This window comes from Bombina bombina, chromosome 11 (genome assembly GCF_027579735.1).
Source record: "Bombina bombina isolate aBomBom1 chromosome 11, aBomBom1.pri, whole genome shotgun sequence".
Classification (NCBI taxonomy): Eukaryota; Metazoa; Chordata; class Amphibia; order Anura; family Bombinatoridae; genus Bombina; species Bombina bombina.
In genome coordinates this window covers 133,983,964-134,002,897 of record NC_069509.1, presented here as the reverse complement: position 1 = coordinate 134,002,897, position 18,934 = coordinate 133,983,964, and the positions used below count along the sequence as shown (strand labels likewise).

Below are 18,934 nucleotides of genomic sequence, written 5' to 3'. Positions count from 1 at the left end.
ATTGTCTTTTCTACAAGAAGGTTTAGAAAAGGGTTTATCGGCTAGCTCATTAAAGGGACAGATTTCAGCTCTGTCCATCTTGTTTCACAGGCGTCTGTCAGAAAATTCAGACATCCAAGCCTTTTGTCAGGCTTTAACTAGGATCAAGCCTGTGTTTAAAACTGTTGCTCCGCCATGGAGTTTAAACTTAGTTCTTAACGTTTTACAGGGTGTTCCGTTTGAACCCCTTCATTCCATTGATATAAAATTGTTATCTTGGAAAGTTCTATTTTTAATGGCTATTTCCTCGGCTCGAAGAGTCTCTGAGTTATCAGCCCTACATTGTGATTCTCCTTATCTGATCTTTCACTCAGACAAGGTAGTTCTGCGTACTAAACCTGGGTTCTTACCTAAGGTAGTCACTAACAGGAATATCAATCAAGAGATTGTTGTTCCATCCTTGTGTCCAAATCCTTCTTCAAAGAAGGAACGTCTTCTACACAATCTGGATGTAGTTCGTGCCCTCAAGTTCTACTTGCAGGCAACTAAAGATTTTCGCCAAACTTCTTCCCTGTTTGTCGTTTATTCTGGACAGAGGAGAGGTCAAAAAGCTTCGGCTACCTCTCTCTCTTTTTGGCTTCGTAGCTTAATACGTTTAGCCTATGAGACTGCTGGACAGCAGCCTCCTGAAAGAATTACAGCTCATTCCACTAGAGCTGTGGCTTCCACTTGGGCCTTTAAGAATGAGGCCTCTGTTGAACAGATTTGCAAGGCTGCAACTTGGTCTTCGCTTCATACTTTTTCCAAATTTTACAAATTTGACACTTTTGCTTCTTCGGAGGCTATTTTTGGGAGAAAGGTTCTTCAGGCAGTGGTTCCTTCTGTATAATGAGCCTGCCTATCCCTCCCGTCATCCGTGTACTTTTGCTTTGGTATTGGTATCCCAGAAGTAATGATGACCCGTGGACTGATCACACATAACAGAAGAAAACATAATTTATGCTTACCTGATAAATTCCTTTCTTCTGTTGTGTGATCAGTCCACGGCCCGCCCTGTTTTTAAGGCAGGTGCATATTTTTTAAATTATAATTCAGTCACCACTACACCCTTGGTTTCTCCTTTCTCGTTGGTCTTTGGTCGAATGACTGGAGGTGACGTAGAGGGGAGGTGCTATATAGCAACTCTGCTGGGTGAATCCTCTTGCACTTCCTGTAGGGGAGCAGCTAATATCCCAGAAGTAATGATGACCCGTGGACTGATCACACAACAGAAGAAAGGAATTTATCAGGTAAGCATAAATTATGTTTTTTTAGATACCGGGCACTTATTCATTAAACTTTACAATCACTTAAACAATGCAGATGAAAATCTTGTTAGGAGTCAAGGATGAGTCTTCATATATAGATATCTGCATAAGAATCTAAAAAAAAAATGAGCCAATTTTACTCTATCTAATATATATATATTTTTTTTAATTCCCCATAGTTATTTGATCCTGGCAGATCCTTAGAAAGCCTTAGAAAGCTACGCGACTGTGCAGCAAAAGGAGTCTGGGATGCTCAGGTATAAATGACTTCATTCTATCTCGACTTCCTTCTGACTTCAGCTCTGTTTAGGATCTTTGCTACTGTGAGTACAAAACATTACTTTCATGATTAAGATACAGCATACACTTGTAAATCTAATTTGCTTCTTTCTCTTAGTATCCTTTGTTGAAAAGGGTACCTAGGTAGGCTCAGAAGCTGTGATCTAGCTGCTGATTGGTGGCTGTACATGTATGCCTCTTCATTGGATTATAAATGTGTTCAGCTAGCTCCCAGTAGGACATTGTTGTACCTTCAATAAAGGATACAGAGAGAATGAAGCAAAAATTAAAAATAGACGTCAATTGGAAAGTTGTTTAAAATGATATGCTCTATCTGAAACATGAAAATAAAGTTTTGGGTTTCATGTCCCTTTTAATATGATCAGAAGTTCTGTTTGATGTTAAAACTATCAAGTACTTTTTGTAAGCAGAGTGTGACTTGGTTATCTAATTATCGTGCATCTGCATTCTTGTCTTCTCGGTCAGATGTCCCTGGCAATCTTCAGCAAGTACTGGAAACAGCTGGGGCAGGAGCAGAGGTGGTCGCATGAACTTGTGTCTCGTGTCTTCCAATCCTCTCAACCCTTCAACAAAAAAAGCATCTTCACAAAGCAAAAGGGGCTGAATGACACAATGCGGTAAGTGAGACGGTCGCTGCTAGTAATGATCTGGGAGGGGCCGGCTGTGTCCTAAAACCACATTACAATAAGTTGGTGATTTCAGACTCTTTATTAAATGATGGGAATTATTTATAACCAGATCACATCCTTGAGAAACTTAGTTTTTTTTACCTCAGAAAATGTTTTTATTTAATCATGTTGAAAATCATTGAAGCAGCACTGCTACTATCAGAGATAAAGAGTAGGCCTCAATGTGATGAGAATTAAAGGGACATAATACTCATATGCTAAATCACTTGAAACTGATGCAGTATAACTGTAAAAAGCTGACAGGAAAATATCACCTGAGCATCTCTATGTAAAAAAGGAAAATATTTTACCTCACAATTTCCTCAGCTCAGCAGAGTAAGTTCTGTGTAAAAAAAAAAAATATATACTTCAGTTACTGCCCAGCTGCAGGTAAAAAAAAAAAGTAAAAAATGAAGAAGAAATGAACAGCAGCTAATTAGCATCAGCAGTGCTGAGGTCATTAACTCTTTTACTGTGATCTCATGAGATTTCACTCAACTCTCATGAGATTTCATAGTAAACTTCCCTAAACTGAATAGAGAAATAACATAAAAGTGCACGAGGCTCAACCCTTTAGCTGTCCCGGGACAGACATACTGATTTGTTGCATAGAAGTCCTTTACAATGAGATGTGGCTACTGAGGAACTTTTGAGGTAAAATATCTTTCTTTTATACATAGAGATGTTCAGGTGATATTTTCTAGTCGGCTTTTTACAGCTATACTGCATCACTTTCAAGTGTTTAAACATTTGGGTATTATGTCCCTTTAAGGACCAGGGAATACAGTAGATTTGCATAATCAACAAATGCATGATACAAAGACAATGTAATAGAACTTAGACTCACCTTTTTAAATGAGTTTTAGATTTATTTTGTTTCTGACAAATTTCAGTTATGTCTATTTCCACTCCCCCTCTATCATGTGACAGGCATCAGCCAATCACAAATGCATATACGTATATTCTGTTAATTCTTGCTCAAAAAGTGTAAATATAAAAATACTGTGCACATTTTGTTAATGGAAGTAATTTGGAAATGTGTTTAAAATTGCTGCTCTGTCTAAATCATGGAAGTTTAATTTTGACTTGAGTGTCCCTTTAACAGCTCTGCAGATGGGATACATGTAAGGTCTACCTGTTTTTGACTAAACAGTCAATTCTTAAAGGACTAGTAAATACAGTAGATTTGCTTAATGAAAAAATGCATAATAACAAGACAATGCAATTGTGCTTAGTCTGAACTTCAAATGAGTAGTAGATTTTTTGATTTCAGTTCTATTTATTCACGCTACTCCTGTACCACGTGACAGCCATCAGCCAATCACAAATGCATATACTGTATGTTCTGTGAATTCCTGCACATGCTCAGTGGGAGCTGGTGACTCTAAAAAGTGTAAATATAAAAAGACTGTGCACATTTTGTTAATGGAAGTAAATTGGAAAGTTGTTTAAAAATTGCCTCTCTATCTGAATCATAGAAGTTTAATTTTGATTTGAGCGGCCCTTTTTAAAGCTGTCTGTAATCTCTCTACTTTTTCCTCTTTCTTTGAAGAGCTAAATGGATAAGATAACCAAATATTTTCTTTGATTCAGATAGAACATTTCTCATTTTTGTTTTAAGGTGTATAAAATTGCAGTTGGCTAATTCTATATAAGGATAGTACAGTCTTAAAGGGACATGAAACCCATTTTTTTTTCTTTTGAATTCCGATAGAGCATCCATTTCTAAACAATTTTCCAATTTATTTATTTTATTGTGCAGCTAGCTCCCAGCTCCTGAGCCTACCTAGGTATGCTTTTCAAAAAAGGTTATGAAGAGAACTAGACCATAGAAGTAAATTGGAAAGCTGTTTAAAGTTGTCCACTGAATCATGAAAGAAACATTGTGGGTTTCATGTCCCATTTTAAATCTGTGTGTTTATTGTGGCTTTCTCTCTTCCCCAGGTACATCTTAATAGACTGGCTCGTAGAAGTGGCTACTATGAAAGATTTCTCCAGCCTCTGCTTACACATGACGGTTGATATGGTTGATCGATACTTGAAGCAGCGTTTTGTCCAACGAGGCTTGATCCAGCTTGTAGGAATAGCATGCATGGTTCTCTGCACACGGTGAGTTAACAATTTAATAGTTATTCTGGGGAAAAAGATATTTTATTTTGTAAAGGTTTTATGCTATGTTTAACCCCTTGAGTGCTAACGACGGCTCAAAACCGTTGCAAATTGTCAGGTGCTAACGACGGCCCAGAGCCGTCGCTAGCACTCTCCCACCTTTGCGGAAGATCTGGGGGCTCCCACCTGCTCCTACCCCGGCGATCGGGCCTGTATAGTGACGGGCATCAGCGGAGCTTCACGTTTTGCACAGTGACGTCACGCGCAATGACGTGATGATGTCACTGCGCAACTTTATATAAGTATAGGGAAAGAGGGCATGCTGCTTAGAAGTCTCAGGCATCTAAGCAGCTACAGACCCCCAATACCCACTGTTGGAAAGGTAATCGCTTAACTTTTCCAACGGTATAAGTCTTCGGGATCTGGGGGGGGGGAAGTTAAAAAAATATATATTTAAAAAAACTAAAAAAAAAACACTCATCAGCTTAGCACCCAGGTGGGAAAGTGCTTAGCACTCAAAGGTTTAAAGAATGTTTTTAGCTTTAACAAAAAAAGATATTAATGGGTCACATTTTAATGGGGTTATTTAAGCTTAACTGGAGCTTTTGGTAAGTATTTTAGATTTGTATAGGTTGAACTCGATGGACTTCGGTCTTTTTTCAACCTTATCTACTATGTTATAATTTAGTTCTTTAAAGGGACTTGAGCATATCATAACATTTTTTTTTTCCAATTTACTTTTATTTAATTTTCTTGGTATCCTTAGTTGAAAAGCATACCTAGATAGACTCAGGAGCTGGGGGTAGCTGCTGATTGGTAGATGCCATTTGGCTTATCTCAAGTTCAGCTAGCTCCCAGTAGTGCATTGCTGCTTCTTCAATAAAGGATACCAAGAGAAAGAAGCAACATTTATTCTTGTGTGTGTATTTTTTTTCTTCTCCACAACATAAACGCAGCCAGAAGCAGATATACTTTTCATTGCCTGTAAAATTAGTCTAACAAATATATTATATATCATCATTTTTTATTTTTAAATGGATGTAGTGAAGAAAATGACATGCTCTCATTCGTTAGAGCATGTAATTTCCCATGATTTGACATGTACTGCTCTGAAGCTAGATTTTACCCTATGAGATTAACCTCTTTTACGGGGTTAAATGCACAGTTTTTAGCAGCAACTACTGGCTAAATTACACGATTCAACAAATTAGAGCGTGTCATTTTCCCACTGCGATGTCCATTTTAAGCAAACGGGCACATCTGTACTATTAAGCCTTAAGGACTGATTGCTCATTGGCTGCTAAGCAGGACTTCATCTGCTTTGTTGGAGTACATTGACCTGCTTCACAAGCATAAAAACAAAAAAGTTGTCTTCGTTCAGGAACATCCCTTTTACAAAAACAAAAATCTGTGATATATTTTAGAAGCCATAAATCGGATAGAAGAAAGAAAGAAAAAAATATTTTAATGGGACCTAAAACATTAATTATTCCCTGCCTTGCGCTAGTTATGGCTGTTGCTGCATTAAAGGGATAGTCTAGTCAAAACTAAACTTTCATGATTCAGATAGAGCATGCAATTTTAAGCAACTTTCTAATTTACTCCTATTAGTAATTTTTCTTCGTTCTCTTGCTGTCTTTATTTGAAAAAGCAAGAATGTAAGCATAGGATCCTTCCCATTTTTGGTTCAGCACCTGGGTAGCACTTTCTTATTGGTGTCTAAATGTAGCCACCAATTAGCAAGCGCGACCCAGGTGCTGAACCAAAAATGTCCCGGCTCCTTAGTTTACATTCAAATAAAGATACCAAGAGAACAAATAAAAATTGATAATAGCAGTAAATTAGAAAGTTTCTTAAAATTGCATGCTCTATCTGAAGCATGAGTTTAATTTTGACTAAAATATTCCTTTAAGATCTAGCTTTCATTGCTTTTCAGTGCTGATGTGTTTGCATAAGTGCAACAATTCTGCTTCAGATACCTGCTGTGAAACCTAGATTCCAACATGGCGACACCCATAATTAGAGTGAGCTGCATGAAATGTCTTTAGTGTTTAATGTCCTTTTTAATCTTTGTGGCAAAATTGTGGGGGCAGGGATTTCTCAGGCCTTACAATTGATGGTGATGGCCGTCTTCATTATACCCACAGCTTTATGAGCAAAGAGATTCTAACAATTAGAGAAGCCGTCTGGCTGACGGATAACACGTATACATATGAAGACCTGGTCCGAATGATGGGAGAGATCATTTCTGTTCTGGAGGGCAAGATCAGGGTAAGTTATCAAAATCCAACAAGTTTGAGAATGTAATAAACAAAAAAAATAAACATGTTCATCCTTTTGACTGTTTTTGAGCCATTCATCAGTATACAGTGAGTAATATTCATTCACAAAGGATTGTAGGTATGGTTCAATTAATTTATAAATGATTTCCATTATAATTATGGTAAACTCTCCCGTTTATAAAATCAGGTCTGGAATGTTAATGATATTTTGGTTGAAGTTTAATTCATCAAATCTAATGAATTGCGCTATAACTTTTAATGATGATATGAAAATAAATTCCCTGCGCTCCGTTGCCAACTTCAAAAGTCAATTTTTTGCGGAGTTAACGGTTTGAATTGTTCTCTAATCATAGAGCAATCTTCATTACAACTAATGAATTAAACAGCATCTAAAATATCACTAATATTCCGGATTTGTTTTTATAAAGAGGAGAGATTAACATCACTCTAATTACATTTTTATTCCAGACTAACCAGCCTGTATTTGCCATCGCTTCTAATGGTTTCAGCAGCATTTCTGAATTTTCAATGTTATTGTCTTGCCAAATGAAAGACCACCAATATTATTTTATTTCCTTTATTACCCATACTTTTCTATTTTTAAATGTCATCAGGTTTTTCACAACATGAAGCTATTTGGTTGTCCCTTTTTCATGAAAGTTTATAGGTCCCTAACATTCTTTCCTCCTCCCCTCTATCCCACCCCGTTCCCACTCGCAGCCTAACATTTCCAAACTAAGCTTCGTCATTTCAGTCTTCCCCCTGCTTTGGCCTCTTTGTACAATGACGGATTAGCAGGACTGCTCTGTGGGACATCATATAGCTGTGTTCTTTGCACCATAGGAATTCATTCTTTCTACGTATCTCTCCAGAACTGGAAGTAAATGTCACTTCTGAGGAATGTATAGTCTGATAACCTCCTGTGTTGTGTTTTTTGTTTGTTTTTTAATCTGTTTTTTCTTTGTCATCCTGTTGCTTTTAGTATACGCGTGTTTTTAATTTTTATTTTTTAGTTGCTAGTGATACAATTTGTTTTGACTTTAGCAACAATTGGATATTAATTTTTTTGTACTTTACTAACTGAAAACTCCCTTTTTTAGGATGCAAAATACGTATTCCCCCTCTATAAGCAAGATCTGAAAACAACTTAAAGGGACAGTCAAGTCCAAAAAAAACTTTCATGATTCAGATAGGGCATGTAATTTTAAATAACTTTCCAATTTACTTTTATCATCAAATTTGCTTTGTACTCTTAGTATTCTTTGTAGAGAGCTAAACCTAGGTAGGCTCATATGCTAATTTCTAAGCCCTTAAAGGCCGCAACTTATCTCATGCAATGCATTCTGACAGTTTTTCATAGCTAGACAGCACTAGTTCATGTGTGCCATATAGATAAACATTGTGCTCACTCCTGCTGAGTTATTTATGAGTCAGTACTGCTTGGCAAAAAAGGCAAGTCTGTCAAAAGAACTGAGATAAGGGGGCAGTCTTCAGAGGTTTAGAAACAAGATAATCACAGAGGGGAAAAAAGTGCATCAATATAATAGTGTTTATGCAAAACTGGGGAAAGGGTAATGAAGGGATTATTTAACAATAAAAAATCTGGAGTAGACTGTCCCTTTAAGAAACGATTTTTGTGTTGTATTAGTATGCGCAATACACATTATAATTATATGTGCTATATATGTTTGAGTCTACAAGATGTCACCCTTCTCATTTTCTCTATCAGATGCCCACTGTAGTGGATTACAAGGATCTCCTCTTGCATGTCACCCCTCTGGACGGTGGAACCCTGAGCCTTTGCAGTTACATCTCAGAGTTGTCCCTGCTGTATACAGAACTGTCTGTGTATTCGCCGGCTCAGATAGCAGCTGGTTCTCTGCTGCTCGCTAGGATACTGCACAAACAAGGTAAGTGTTGGTGAAAATCAAGTGATACTTCGCATTGTTAAATAACCTATTGCAGCCTAAACCTTCATATTTTACAGATAGCATTTGTTAAAGGGATACAGAGGTTTTGGAACTTCATTTCCCATGATGCTCAGCCAAGCATATCAGCTGCCTGAGAATCATGGGAAATGTAGTTCCAAAACCTCTGGAGGGCCAAGTTTGAGACTGTCTGCTTTAAAGGGATGGGGAAGTTGACGTTAAACGTGTATGATTCGGATACAATGTGTAGTTTTAAGACATTTTTTTCCAATTTATTCTATTTTTAAATTTACTTTATTCTTTTGGTATCCTTTGTTAAAAAAAGAATATATACATATCCTACACTACTGGGAACTAGCTGGTGATTGGTGGCTACACACGTTTGTCTCGTCATTTGGTTGACTTTTTGTGTTAAGCTAGCTCCCAGTAGTGTATTTCTGCTTCTTCAGCAAAGGAAACCAACAGAATGAAGCAAATTTTGATAATAGAAATTAACTGTATAGTATGTTCTATATGACAAATGAAAGAAAATCCACAGTTTAAGCACTTAATTTACAGGAAAAGTGGGCAAAATAAAGTATATTACAAAGCTGTTTTACTATATATAATTGTAAAAAAATGCTTAAATGGACACTAAACCCAAAAAATTATTTCAGGATTCAGATAGAGAATACAATTTTAAGCAACATTCCAATTTACTTATTTTATCTAATTTGCTTAATTCTTTAGATGTCCTTTGATGAAGAAATAGCTATGCACATGGGTGAACCAATCACATGGGGAATCTATGTGCAGCAACCAATCAACAACTACTGGGCCTATCTAGATATGCTTTTCAGCAAATTATATCAAGAGAATGAAGCAAATTAGATAATAGAAGTCAATTAGAAAGTTGTTTAAAATGGCATGCTCTTTCTAAATCATGAAAGAAAAAAAATTGGATTTCATGTCCATTTAATCTCAGTGTTTGTTGTTCATTTAAATTCCTAAAATAATTGTTCTACAGTTATTATACTATCAATAGTCCAGAGAACACCAGCGAGTCATTCAAAGCGCTAAAATTTAAATATTTATTTGAAAGCACACCGGGTTAAAATTGTTATAAAAACAAACGAGCAGCATATCTTGAAACGTCTTACGCGTTTCGGCCTGCAAGTCTTATTCATTATAGTTATTATACTATGCTAATTTATTAACTTGAGACAGTGATACCTCTTAGTCTTTCTATTAAACCATGTTGCTGTACAGTGTATGTATGATTTGATATATAATCACAAACGCACACACACACAATATGGTGACAGCACTGTTTCTTGAAAAAGGAATCCTTTATTCGAGTAATATACATTACAGCACAGTTAAAAGTAGCAGGCCTTCTCAGCCCTTATTCCAGTTTTTTTATATAATTTGCTTCATTATCTTGGTATCCTTTGTTGAAAAGAATACCTAGGTAAGCTTAGGAGCATCAAAACACTACTGGGAGCTAGCTGCTGATTGGTGGGCCACCCCTATATCCCTCTTGCTATTGGCTCACCTGATGTGTTCAGCTATCTCCCAGTGGTGCATTGCTGCTCCTTCATCAAAGAGATAAAAAATAGATATAATGATATAGATATGAGGAAATGTGCATTTGGATCATTTGTGAGGATATAAATGCGGAAGACGACGACCGCTTGCGGCATTCGCTTATCTTTCTCGCTTATCTTTTCTCTCCCACAGCACTACCATGGCCTAGTCATCTGGCTGAGAGCACGGGCTACACGTTAGAAAGTCTCACACCTTGTGTATTACTGATCCACAAGAAATGGTAAGTGTGCGAACAAACCCACTCGTCTAATGAATGGAAATTTTCATTTTTTTGTTTTCCTTATATAAATATAACCTGTAATCGCCAACACGAGGATACAATATGAATTGTAAAAAGAGAGAAAATATAAATGATCATTCACAAATCTGTGTGACTATTTGGTTACTGTTTTATTTTTAATGTTACGTTAAAGGGACACTAAAACCACATTTTCTTTCTTTCATGATTCAGACAGAGTACGCAATTCTAAGCAACCTTCTTTTTTACACCTATTATCAATATTTCTTCGTTCCCTTGCTATCTTTATTTGAAAAGCAGGAATGTAAAGTTTAGGAGCCGGACCATTTTTGCTGAACCAAAACTGGGCTGGCTCCTAAACTTTACATTCCTGCTTTTTCAAATAAAGATAGCAAGGGAACAAAGAAAAATTGATAATAGAAGTAAATTGCGAAGTTATTTAAAATGGCATGCTCTGTCTGAATCATAAAAGGAAACATTTGGGTTTTAGTATCCATTTAAAGAGAAAAAATGGAAACTTTTATTTCATATGAAAGAAAAGAAAAAAAGAAAGAAAAGGTTAAAGGGTCATAAAAATACAAAAAGAAAATGCTCTGTTAGATAATTTTATTATTTCACTATTTCTTGTATATAACAGTTTAACCCCTACAAAGAAATTAAACGCATAGTTAAAGAAGCTCCAGAGTAGCAATGCACTATTTGAGAACTACACACCTGGTGAGCCAATGATTAGTCATGTGTGTAGCCACCAATAGCTAGCCCCCCCTTCAGTGTATTGTTGCTGCTGAGGATATGTACATATGCTTTTCTACAAAGGAAATATCAATATATTGTAATATATTGATTAAAAACATGTTATAAAACAAATAAAATGTTAAACTCAATCCCAATTTAAAAGCTATAATTATCTCCTGGTTATTTATCAGCCAATCATTGAATAGGGTCACTGGTTCATGTCTGATTTAATCCAGCCTTGTAGGCACATCCCATAATGCAATATGTAACCCACTGGGCCATCTGCCTGTAGAAGTTAATCCATCTTTTTTTAATTTTAGCTTCCATAGTGATGCTCCAAAAGATTACAGAAAAGTGCCTCTGACTGCTGTGAGACAACGATTCCAATTATCTGCTCAAACGTTCAATGAGGAGGTGAGTTAAAGTCCTGGTCTTGAATGTCTGGTTATGTAGTTGGTGCACATATTCTCAGGGTGTGTGTAGATTATATTATAAATAAAGACTTAAAGGGACAGTCTAGTATAAATTAAACTTTTATTATTCAGATAGGACTTTTAATTTTAATCAACTTTCCAGTTTACTTTTATCATCAAATTTGCTTTTTTCTCTTGGTATTCTTAGTTTAAACTAAACCTAGGTAGGCTCATATGCTAATTTCTAAGCCTTTGAGGGCTGCCTCTTATCACAGGCTTTTTAAATCTCTTTTCAACACAAAGAGACAGAAAGTACACGTGGGCCATATAGATAACACTGTGTTCAGGCACAGAAAGTTATTTAAGATTTAGCACAAAACAATGCTAAATGCAAGACAATAGATAATAAACAATCACAGTCATGTGATCAGGGGGCTGGAAGAAGGTTCCTAGATACAAGGTAATCACAGAGGTAAAAAGTATATTAATATAACTGTGTTGGTTGTGCAAAACTGGGGAATGGGTAATAAAGGGATTATCTTTATTTTAAAACAATAACAATTCTATGGTAGACTGTCCCTTTAACAGATTTATATATATATACTCACTCACTCTCTGTGTCAATCACACCTATACGACTGTGTTGGACATCTATTTCCAAAGCCATGGGCTGTAATATGGAGTTGCTTCCCCCTTTGTGACTAACAGTCGCCTTTTTGCGTGTGTGTGTGGATATTTGTGGTCATTCAGCCTAAAGAGCTATTATGAGGTCAGGCACTGATATTGGGCAAGAAGGTCTGGCTTAGAGTGGGGGTTCTAATTCATCCCGGAAATGTTCAGGTTGAGGTCATAGCTCTGTGCAAGCACTCAAGTTCCTCCACACTTAACTTGTCAAACCATGTCTTCATGGCCCTCACAGGGCACCGTCATGCTGGAACAGGGAAGGGCCTTCCCCCAAATTGTTGCCACAAAGTTGGAAGCGCCCAGTTATCTAAATGTTTTGTGTCCTGTAGCATTAACATGACCCTTTACTGGAACTAAGTGACTAGCCCAAATCCTGAAACTGCACTAGATCATTATCCTCCTCCAACAAACTTTACAGTAGGCACTATGTATTCCAGTAGGTAGTGTTCTCTGTGCATCTGCCACACCCAGAATGTTCCATCCGACCGCCAGATAGCGATTTTCTCCAGAGAACACATTTCCACAAGTTAATAGTTGACTGAATGTTAAAGTAAAGAAAAAAGCCAACATTTTTTTTAATTACCCAATGCAATTTCATTTTTTCTGGAACTAGTTTAAAAATTTCCATACCTGTGTGTTTAGGTAGGTAGTGTCCTAGTGACGTTCTTACAGCAACAGTCTGATCCTTTTAATCCTTTTGTCCAAGTTGGGCTTTTGAAGCATTTGCCAGATCTGCCGTTTTGATGCATTCTCAGTTGTGTCCTTGTGTGCAAGGGTTCTGTGGCCCCGCTGATGGGATGTGTTAGGTGCAGATAGCTGGGGGATATATCTAACTCATTTAACTGTGTTATTGTCAGCAGGTGATGGAACACAGCCAGTTGTGTGCATTTCTTGGCGCTCCCCATCCAGATAAAGAGACTCCTGTGACACCACTGAATGCTGCAGATGTTGCGTTCTTGTGCTCCCCTTCCGGCAGCAAAACAAAACGGTGGGTATTACAGCATATACTGTTAGATCATACATGAGTGTAGTGGCCCTGTTTTAGAAGCAGTATGTACACTCTTGCCAGAGATACTGATACTTCTGCAATGTGACAGATGCCAGCAAATCAGTCATAGGAACATTCTACTGAAAGATTTCCTTAAAGGGACAGTCTAGGCCAAAATAAACTTTCATGATTCAGGTAGAGCATGTAATTTTAAACAATTTTCCAATTTACTTTTATCACCAATTTTGCTTTGTTCTCTTGGTATTCTTAGTTGAAAGCTTAATCTAGGAGGTTCATATGCTAATTTCTTAGACCTTGAATGCCACCTCTTTTCAGAATGCATTTGAACAGTTTTTCACCACTAGAGGGTGTTAGTTCACATATTTGATATAGATAACTTCACGTGCACGAGCACAGTGTTATCTGGGAGTAGGCAGTGATTTGCTAAACTGCAAGTCTGTCAAAAGAACTGAAATAAAGGGCCAGTTTGCAGAGGCTTAGATGCAAGATAATCACAGAGGTTAAAAGTATATTATTATAACTGTGTTGGTTATGCAAAACTGGGGAATGGGTAATAAAGGGATTATCTATCTTTTAAAACAATAACAATTCTGGTGTAGACTGTCCCTTTAAAGGGATATGAAACACAAAAAAACATTCTTTCCTGATTCAGAAAATGGGTTTCATATCTTTTTAATAAATATGACTGCAGCGTTTAAATATACTAGAAATATATATTTATTTATTTTTTCCTGGGGGAAAAGCCAATTAATAGCAATCTAAAACCGCAACAGATCCAGCTGTATCATTTGCGCATTTCATGCTAATACTGATTGGCTGTTTAAGAATAACTCTTTCCATGATATTCCTTTAATTCAGGGGTCGGCAACCTTGGCACCCCAGATGTTTTAGAAGTACATTTTGCCCAGACACTATATTTAGGCTGGCTGAGTATCATGGGAAATGTAGTTCTGAAACATCTGATGTGCCAAGGTTGCTGAGCACTGCTTTAATTTGTTCACAAGCAGAAAAGTTATTAGTTGCATGACCTAACATTCTGCTGAAGTAATGAATCACTGCAGCGCACTGGCGCAAACACTTGACCGTAATATCTTGTCTGTGTAACGGGAATAGTATCTGGGTTAGAGAAATGCTCTTTACTGGACAGAGCAGTGTTAGTATGGCAGGTGGATACACATGGTGGTCTATGGGTGTTGGACGGATAATGAGCAACGCTTTTGCACATTATTAAAATGTAATAGTCTACAGAGCATCTTTCCTTTCTTCCCCCATGTACAGTGTTGTAGGGAGGATAAATAGTAAAATCGCACAATATCTAACACTGACTTTTACTCCCTATAGGAAACGAGAAGACAGCATCCAGGAAGATAGGAGCAGCTTTGTGACCACGCCCACTTCCGAGCTGTCCAATCAAGAAGAAGCACTGCTAGGGGACTTTCTAGAATGGAGTCTGGATTCCTCTTCTGGTTATGAAGGAGATTGGGAGAGTGAGGATGACCGGGAAGGAGATGGTAAGATTCTACTTGTTTTCTTCTTAAAGTGTCATTTGTAGTCAGAAAATAAATTACTGTAGGTCAATAGTGTTGTTTTCCTGCTAAACCTAAAGCACTCAAAGATCTGTTTAGCTCCGCCCATGAGGTACCTGTGGCATGTTCTGGTAGTTCCCAAGCTGCAATGATAGCCTTTTAACCTAAGGAAATTCAAGTCTTTTTTTAATGATATCATTAACCCAATAAATGTTTACAAGGGCCATTTAGTAGAGTATAAACTACTATAGACAATGAGCCACTAGACCAAGACTGGACACAAACTGTTTTCATTGATTTCTATCTGAGAATAGATAACCATATGTTGAAGGGCAATGAACAGCTGTCCTGTCAAGCCTTGAAGTGGACATCTGTGTGAGGCATTTAGATTAGACTGCTAGTGTAAGTGCAGCCACTTTTACCATAATGTAATATAGGCTTATGTAAGAATTATTAATGCAGATTAAAATATTTGCACCAATAGTTTAGTGCTGGTAACATTTTTGGCCTCATTACAATCCATCTTATCTCATGTTTCCTCCCCTCCTGATTAGAGTTATCCCCCAAGTTCCCTTGTCACATTACCCTGCACCATCTCCTATAGACTTTCTTACAGGAAGTTTTGTGTTGTCTTCGTAAGAAACTATTGGCGCTTTATTTTAGTCTCATCTTGTTAACTAACCCAAGCCACAAATGCCTCCTGGCCAGCCTTGTGCTTAAAGAGTCACTAAAGTCAAAATTAAACTTTATTGATTCAGATACAGCATGTGGTTTTAAGAGACTTTCCAATTTACAGCAATGATGAAATTGTGTGCAGTCTTTTTAGGCACCAGCTACTACTGAGCATGTGAGATAGTTCAAAGCGTGTACATATGAGTCTGTGATTGGGTTATCGCTGTCACGTGATACAGGGAGCCAGCATATTTAAGTACATTTTAGAATTTGTCAGAAAATAATATACTGCTCATTTAAATTGAGTGAGTGTTTTTGCATTGTCTTATTATACACTTGCTGATTATGCAATTCTTCTGTATTATACACATTTTAGCATGAAAATAAGCTTTTATGTCAGCGGTTTGTTGTGACTTTTTCTGCAATTTCCCAGATGGACTTTATAATTTTGTGGAGTTCAACAGTAGTGCTTATTACAAGCGCTAACAAATGACATGTTTACATTATGAAGTCCCTTTAAAGGGACAGGATAGTATAAAAAATAGAACTGCATGCTCCACCTGAATCATGACAGTTTAAAGAGACTGATAATGGAAGTAAATAGCAAATTGTTCATACTTTTTTTATATGCACATTTTGTCACCATTTACTAATGAACATGTGCAAGAGTTTAGTGTCTGTGATTGGCTGGTGGCTGTCACATGATACAAGGGTCCGGCAAATTTTGAAGTCAATTTTGAAATTTGTCAGAAAAAAATCTACTGCTTATATAAAATTCAGAGTATGTGATATTGTAATGTATTTATATTGGAGTTGTTGATTATGCAATTCTGCTGTACTTAAAGGGATAGTAAACCCAAAATTTTCTTTTATGATTCAGATAGAACATACAATTTTAAACAACTTTCCAATTTAATTCTATTATCAAATTTTCTTCATTCTCTTGTTATCCATTGCTGAAGAGACAGCATTGCACTACTGACAGGAAGCTGAACACATCTAGGTAGCCAATCACAAGAGACACATGTGTGCAGGCACCAATTAGCAGCAGCTCCCACTAGTGTATGGTATGTGCGTATTCATTTTTTAACAAGGGATACTAAGAGAACGAAGCACATTTGAAAATAGAAGTGAATTTAAAAGTGTCTTAAAATGACCTGCTCTATCTGAATCATGCAAGTTTAATTTTGACTTTCCTATCCCTTTTAATGGTCCTTAAAAGAAAATGCTCTGTTTAAGATGCAGCAACACATGATCCCTTTTAATTTTTGTGAACTATTCTGAGGAAAGGTCACAAGTTTTACTGGAAGTTCATGTTTTTTTTCCTGAAAAGACACCAGTGTAGAAAGACGGGCTGTAATCTGCAGGACTGCTTTTTGTGTGAGGCAAATTTACATATGAGTAGCCTTTTGTGTGTGAGTGAAATAAAAAAAATACTGGTTGGTGCCATACGATGTAAAGTGTTTGTTTCTTAATCCTGCATAATAGAATAGTGACGGGGCTTGCTTAGTGTATCCTTCTTTTCTTTGTAGAGTGAATTACGGACCAGTAAATATAGTAGATTTGCCTAAACAACAAATGCAATAGCACTTAGTCTGGACTTTTTAAATAAATAGTTGAAATTTGTCAGAAAAAAAAATCAGCCAATCACAAATGCATATACTGTATATTCTGTCAATTCTTGCACATGCTCAGTAGGATCTGGTGACTCAAAGTGTAAATATAAAAAGACTGCACATTTTTTTTTTTATGGAAGTAAATTGGAAAGTTGTTTAAAATCCAAAGCTCTATCTGAATCATGAAAGTTTAACTTTGACTTGAGTGTCCCTTTAAATTCCACGTAAAATCTATATGCAGTAAAAATAGTTTGCCGTTAACTTTGCCAGTTTGTTTTGACCCCTTTTCTTGTAATTTAACTTTTTTTAAAATTGTTAAGATGAAGCTTGTGCTGCATTTTACACGGTTTACACAGTGACGGCGCCTCCTGTATGCCTCCCCTTGAAACACAAAGCACTTTTAAGATTGTAGTATGAAATATTTAATTATGTATATTAAACATGCAATATATTTTTATTTATTTTTTGCCCATTTTTTCTGTAATTTGTCTTTTTTTAAAAATTTGACTTTTCCAAGCCCTGTGAGAAAAGCAAGTGCATACTGTAGCCTTTCCAAGTGAATCCCTGGTAAATTCTAAACCGTAATTGTCTGCTCAGTATAGTAGCACGTGGCCATGTGCATATCTGTTGAAGTGGCTTCAGCAGAAGCTTTTGAAAGTTGAGAAATTGTAAACCTTAGCACCTTTTCTACTCCCTTATTATAATTTTGGAGCATCTAGAGACTGATTGGTTTATATACACTGTGCATGTACCTTTAAAATGTGTATGCGTCTATCATTATCCCTCCATGCTGTAATTTGCACTGGTCTGTGGAATAGGTATTGATCTAGAATTAAAGGCACCATCAAGTCAAAATCAATTTTGCTTCGTTCTCTTTGCATCCTTAGTTGAAGGAGCAACAATGCACTACTGGGAGCTAGCTGAAGACTTTGGTAAGCCAATGACAAGAGGCATATATGTGCAGCCACCAATCGGCAGAGCTAGCTCCTATTTTCTAAGCCTACCTAGGTATGCTTTTTAACAAAGGATACCAAGAGAACTAAGCACATTTTGTGACACTACATTGTATAATCTAGGAGATCACTGATAAATAAATATATGCCATAATTTGTGGGAATGTCCTTACTCATTCTGTTCCTTGTTTGTTTGTAGTTAGCGTTCCAAGTGGGATTCTGGATATCTCCGTGCTCAACGTGGAACATGATCACTGTCAAGACTCCAGTGACGAGGACGTGCCCATCACTATTCAGCTACCTCCATTGCAATCTAAAAAAGACCTTGATACCCAGAACTTAAGAGGTGAAAACAGCTCTGGATACTCTTCTGTCAGTAGCGGAGGAAGCCCTACCTCATCTCCCACTGAATCCCCCTTTAACCTAACCTCAAGACAATCTCAAAGCAGACTGGTCCCCATTCCTTACCTTAAACCTTGCATACCTCACACGAAACCCAGATACAAGCAAGTGAAGCGGAAAAATCAAGCTCCACATAGCGACGATATCACCCATCCTTTATAAAGACTCCCCTTCTATTTTTGTAAAGAGAGATTATATATATATGTGTATATATTTTGGAATTTAAAATAAACTGGAAAAAAGTGTTCTCCTGTTTGTGTATAATACATCAATGAGAGATAAATATTGTGCAAGTTGTGTTCGTGTGTAGTAAATAACAAATGGAATGTTACCTTTTTCATGTGGTTATGCAGCATAAAGCTCCTCTATTGTCACGCATAACAATTGTATACCCTCAACATACATATAATGTAATATCAGGTAACCTTTTGTTTTGGAAATCCTAATGGCAGTAACTTTTTAAACAACTAAAGTACCTAACTGATCTACTTTACTCACGTTTTTATTAACTGCCACCCCAAAGTAA

The 18,934-nt window shown here is 36.8% G+C and overlaps 1 protein-coding gene across 2 annotated transcripts in view; it reads left to right on the top strand.

Moving 5' to 3' along the window:
* CCNF (cyclin F) overlaps positions 1–18,653 on the top strand; it is a 45,100-nt gene extending 26,447 nt beyond the window's left edge. The window contains exons 8-17 of one of the 2 annotated variants that reach the window (XM_053694365.1): positions 1,466–1,543; positions 2,052–2,203; positions 4,199–4,363; positions 6,511–6,634; positions 8,375–8,555; positions 10,293–10,380; positions 11,454–11,547; positions 13,091–13,218; positions 14,581–14,750; positions 18,206–18,653. In XM_053694365.1, the coding sequence (XP_053550340.1) occupies positions 1,466–1,543; positions 2,052–2,203; positions 4,199–4,363; positions 6,511–6,634; positions 8,375–8,555; positions 10,293–10,380; positions 11,454–11,547; positions 13,091–13,218; positions 14,581–14,750; positions 18,206–18,570 (1,545 nt within the window). In that variant the 3' untranslated portion in view covers positions 18,571–18,653. Of the gene's footprint in view, positions 1–1,465; positions 1,544–2,051; positions 2,204–4,198; positions 4,364–6,510; positions 6,635–8,374; positions 8,556–10,292; positions 10,381–11,453; positions 11,548–13,087; positions 13,219–14,580; positions 14,751–18,205 lie in introns of both variants that reach the window. The other variant, XM_053694364.1, reaches the window with a different exon arrangement.
* Positions 18,654–18,934: the final 281 nt, after the last annotated feature.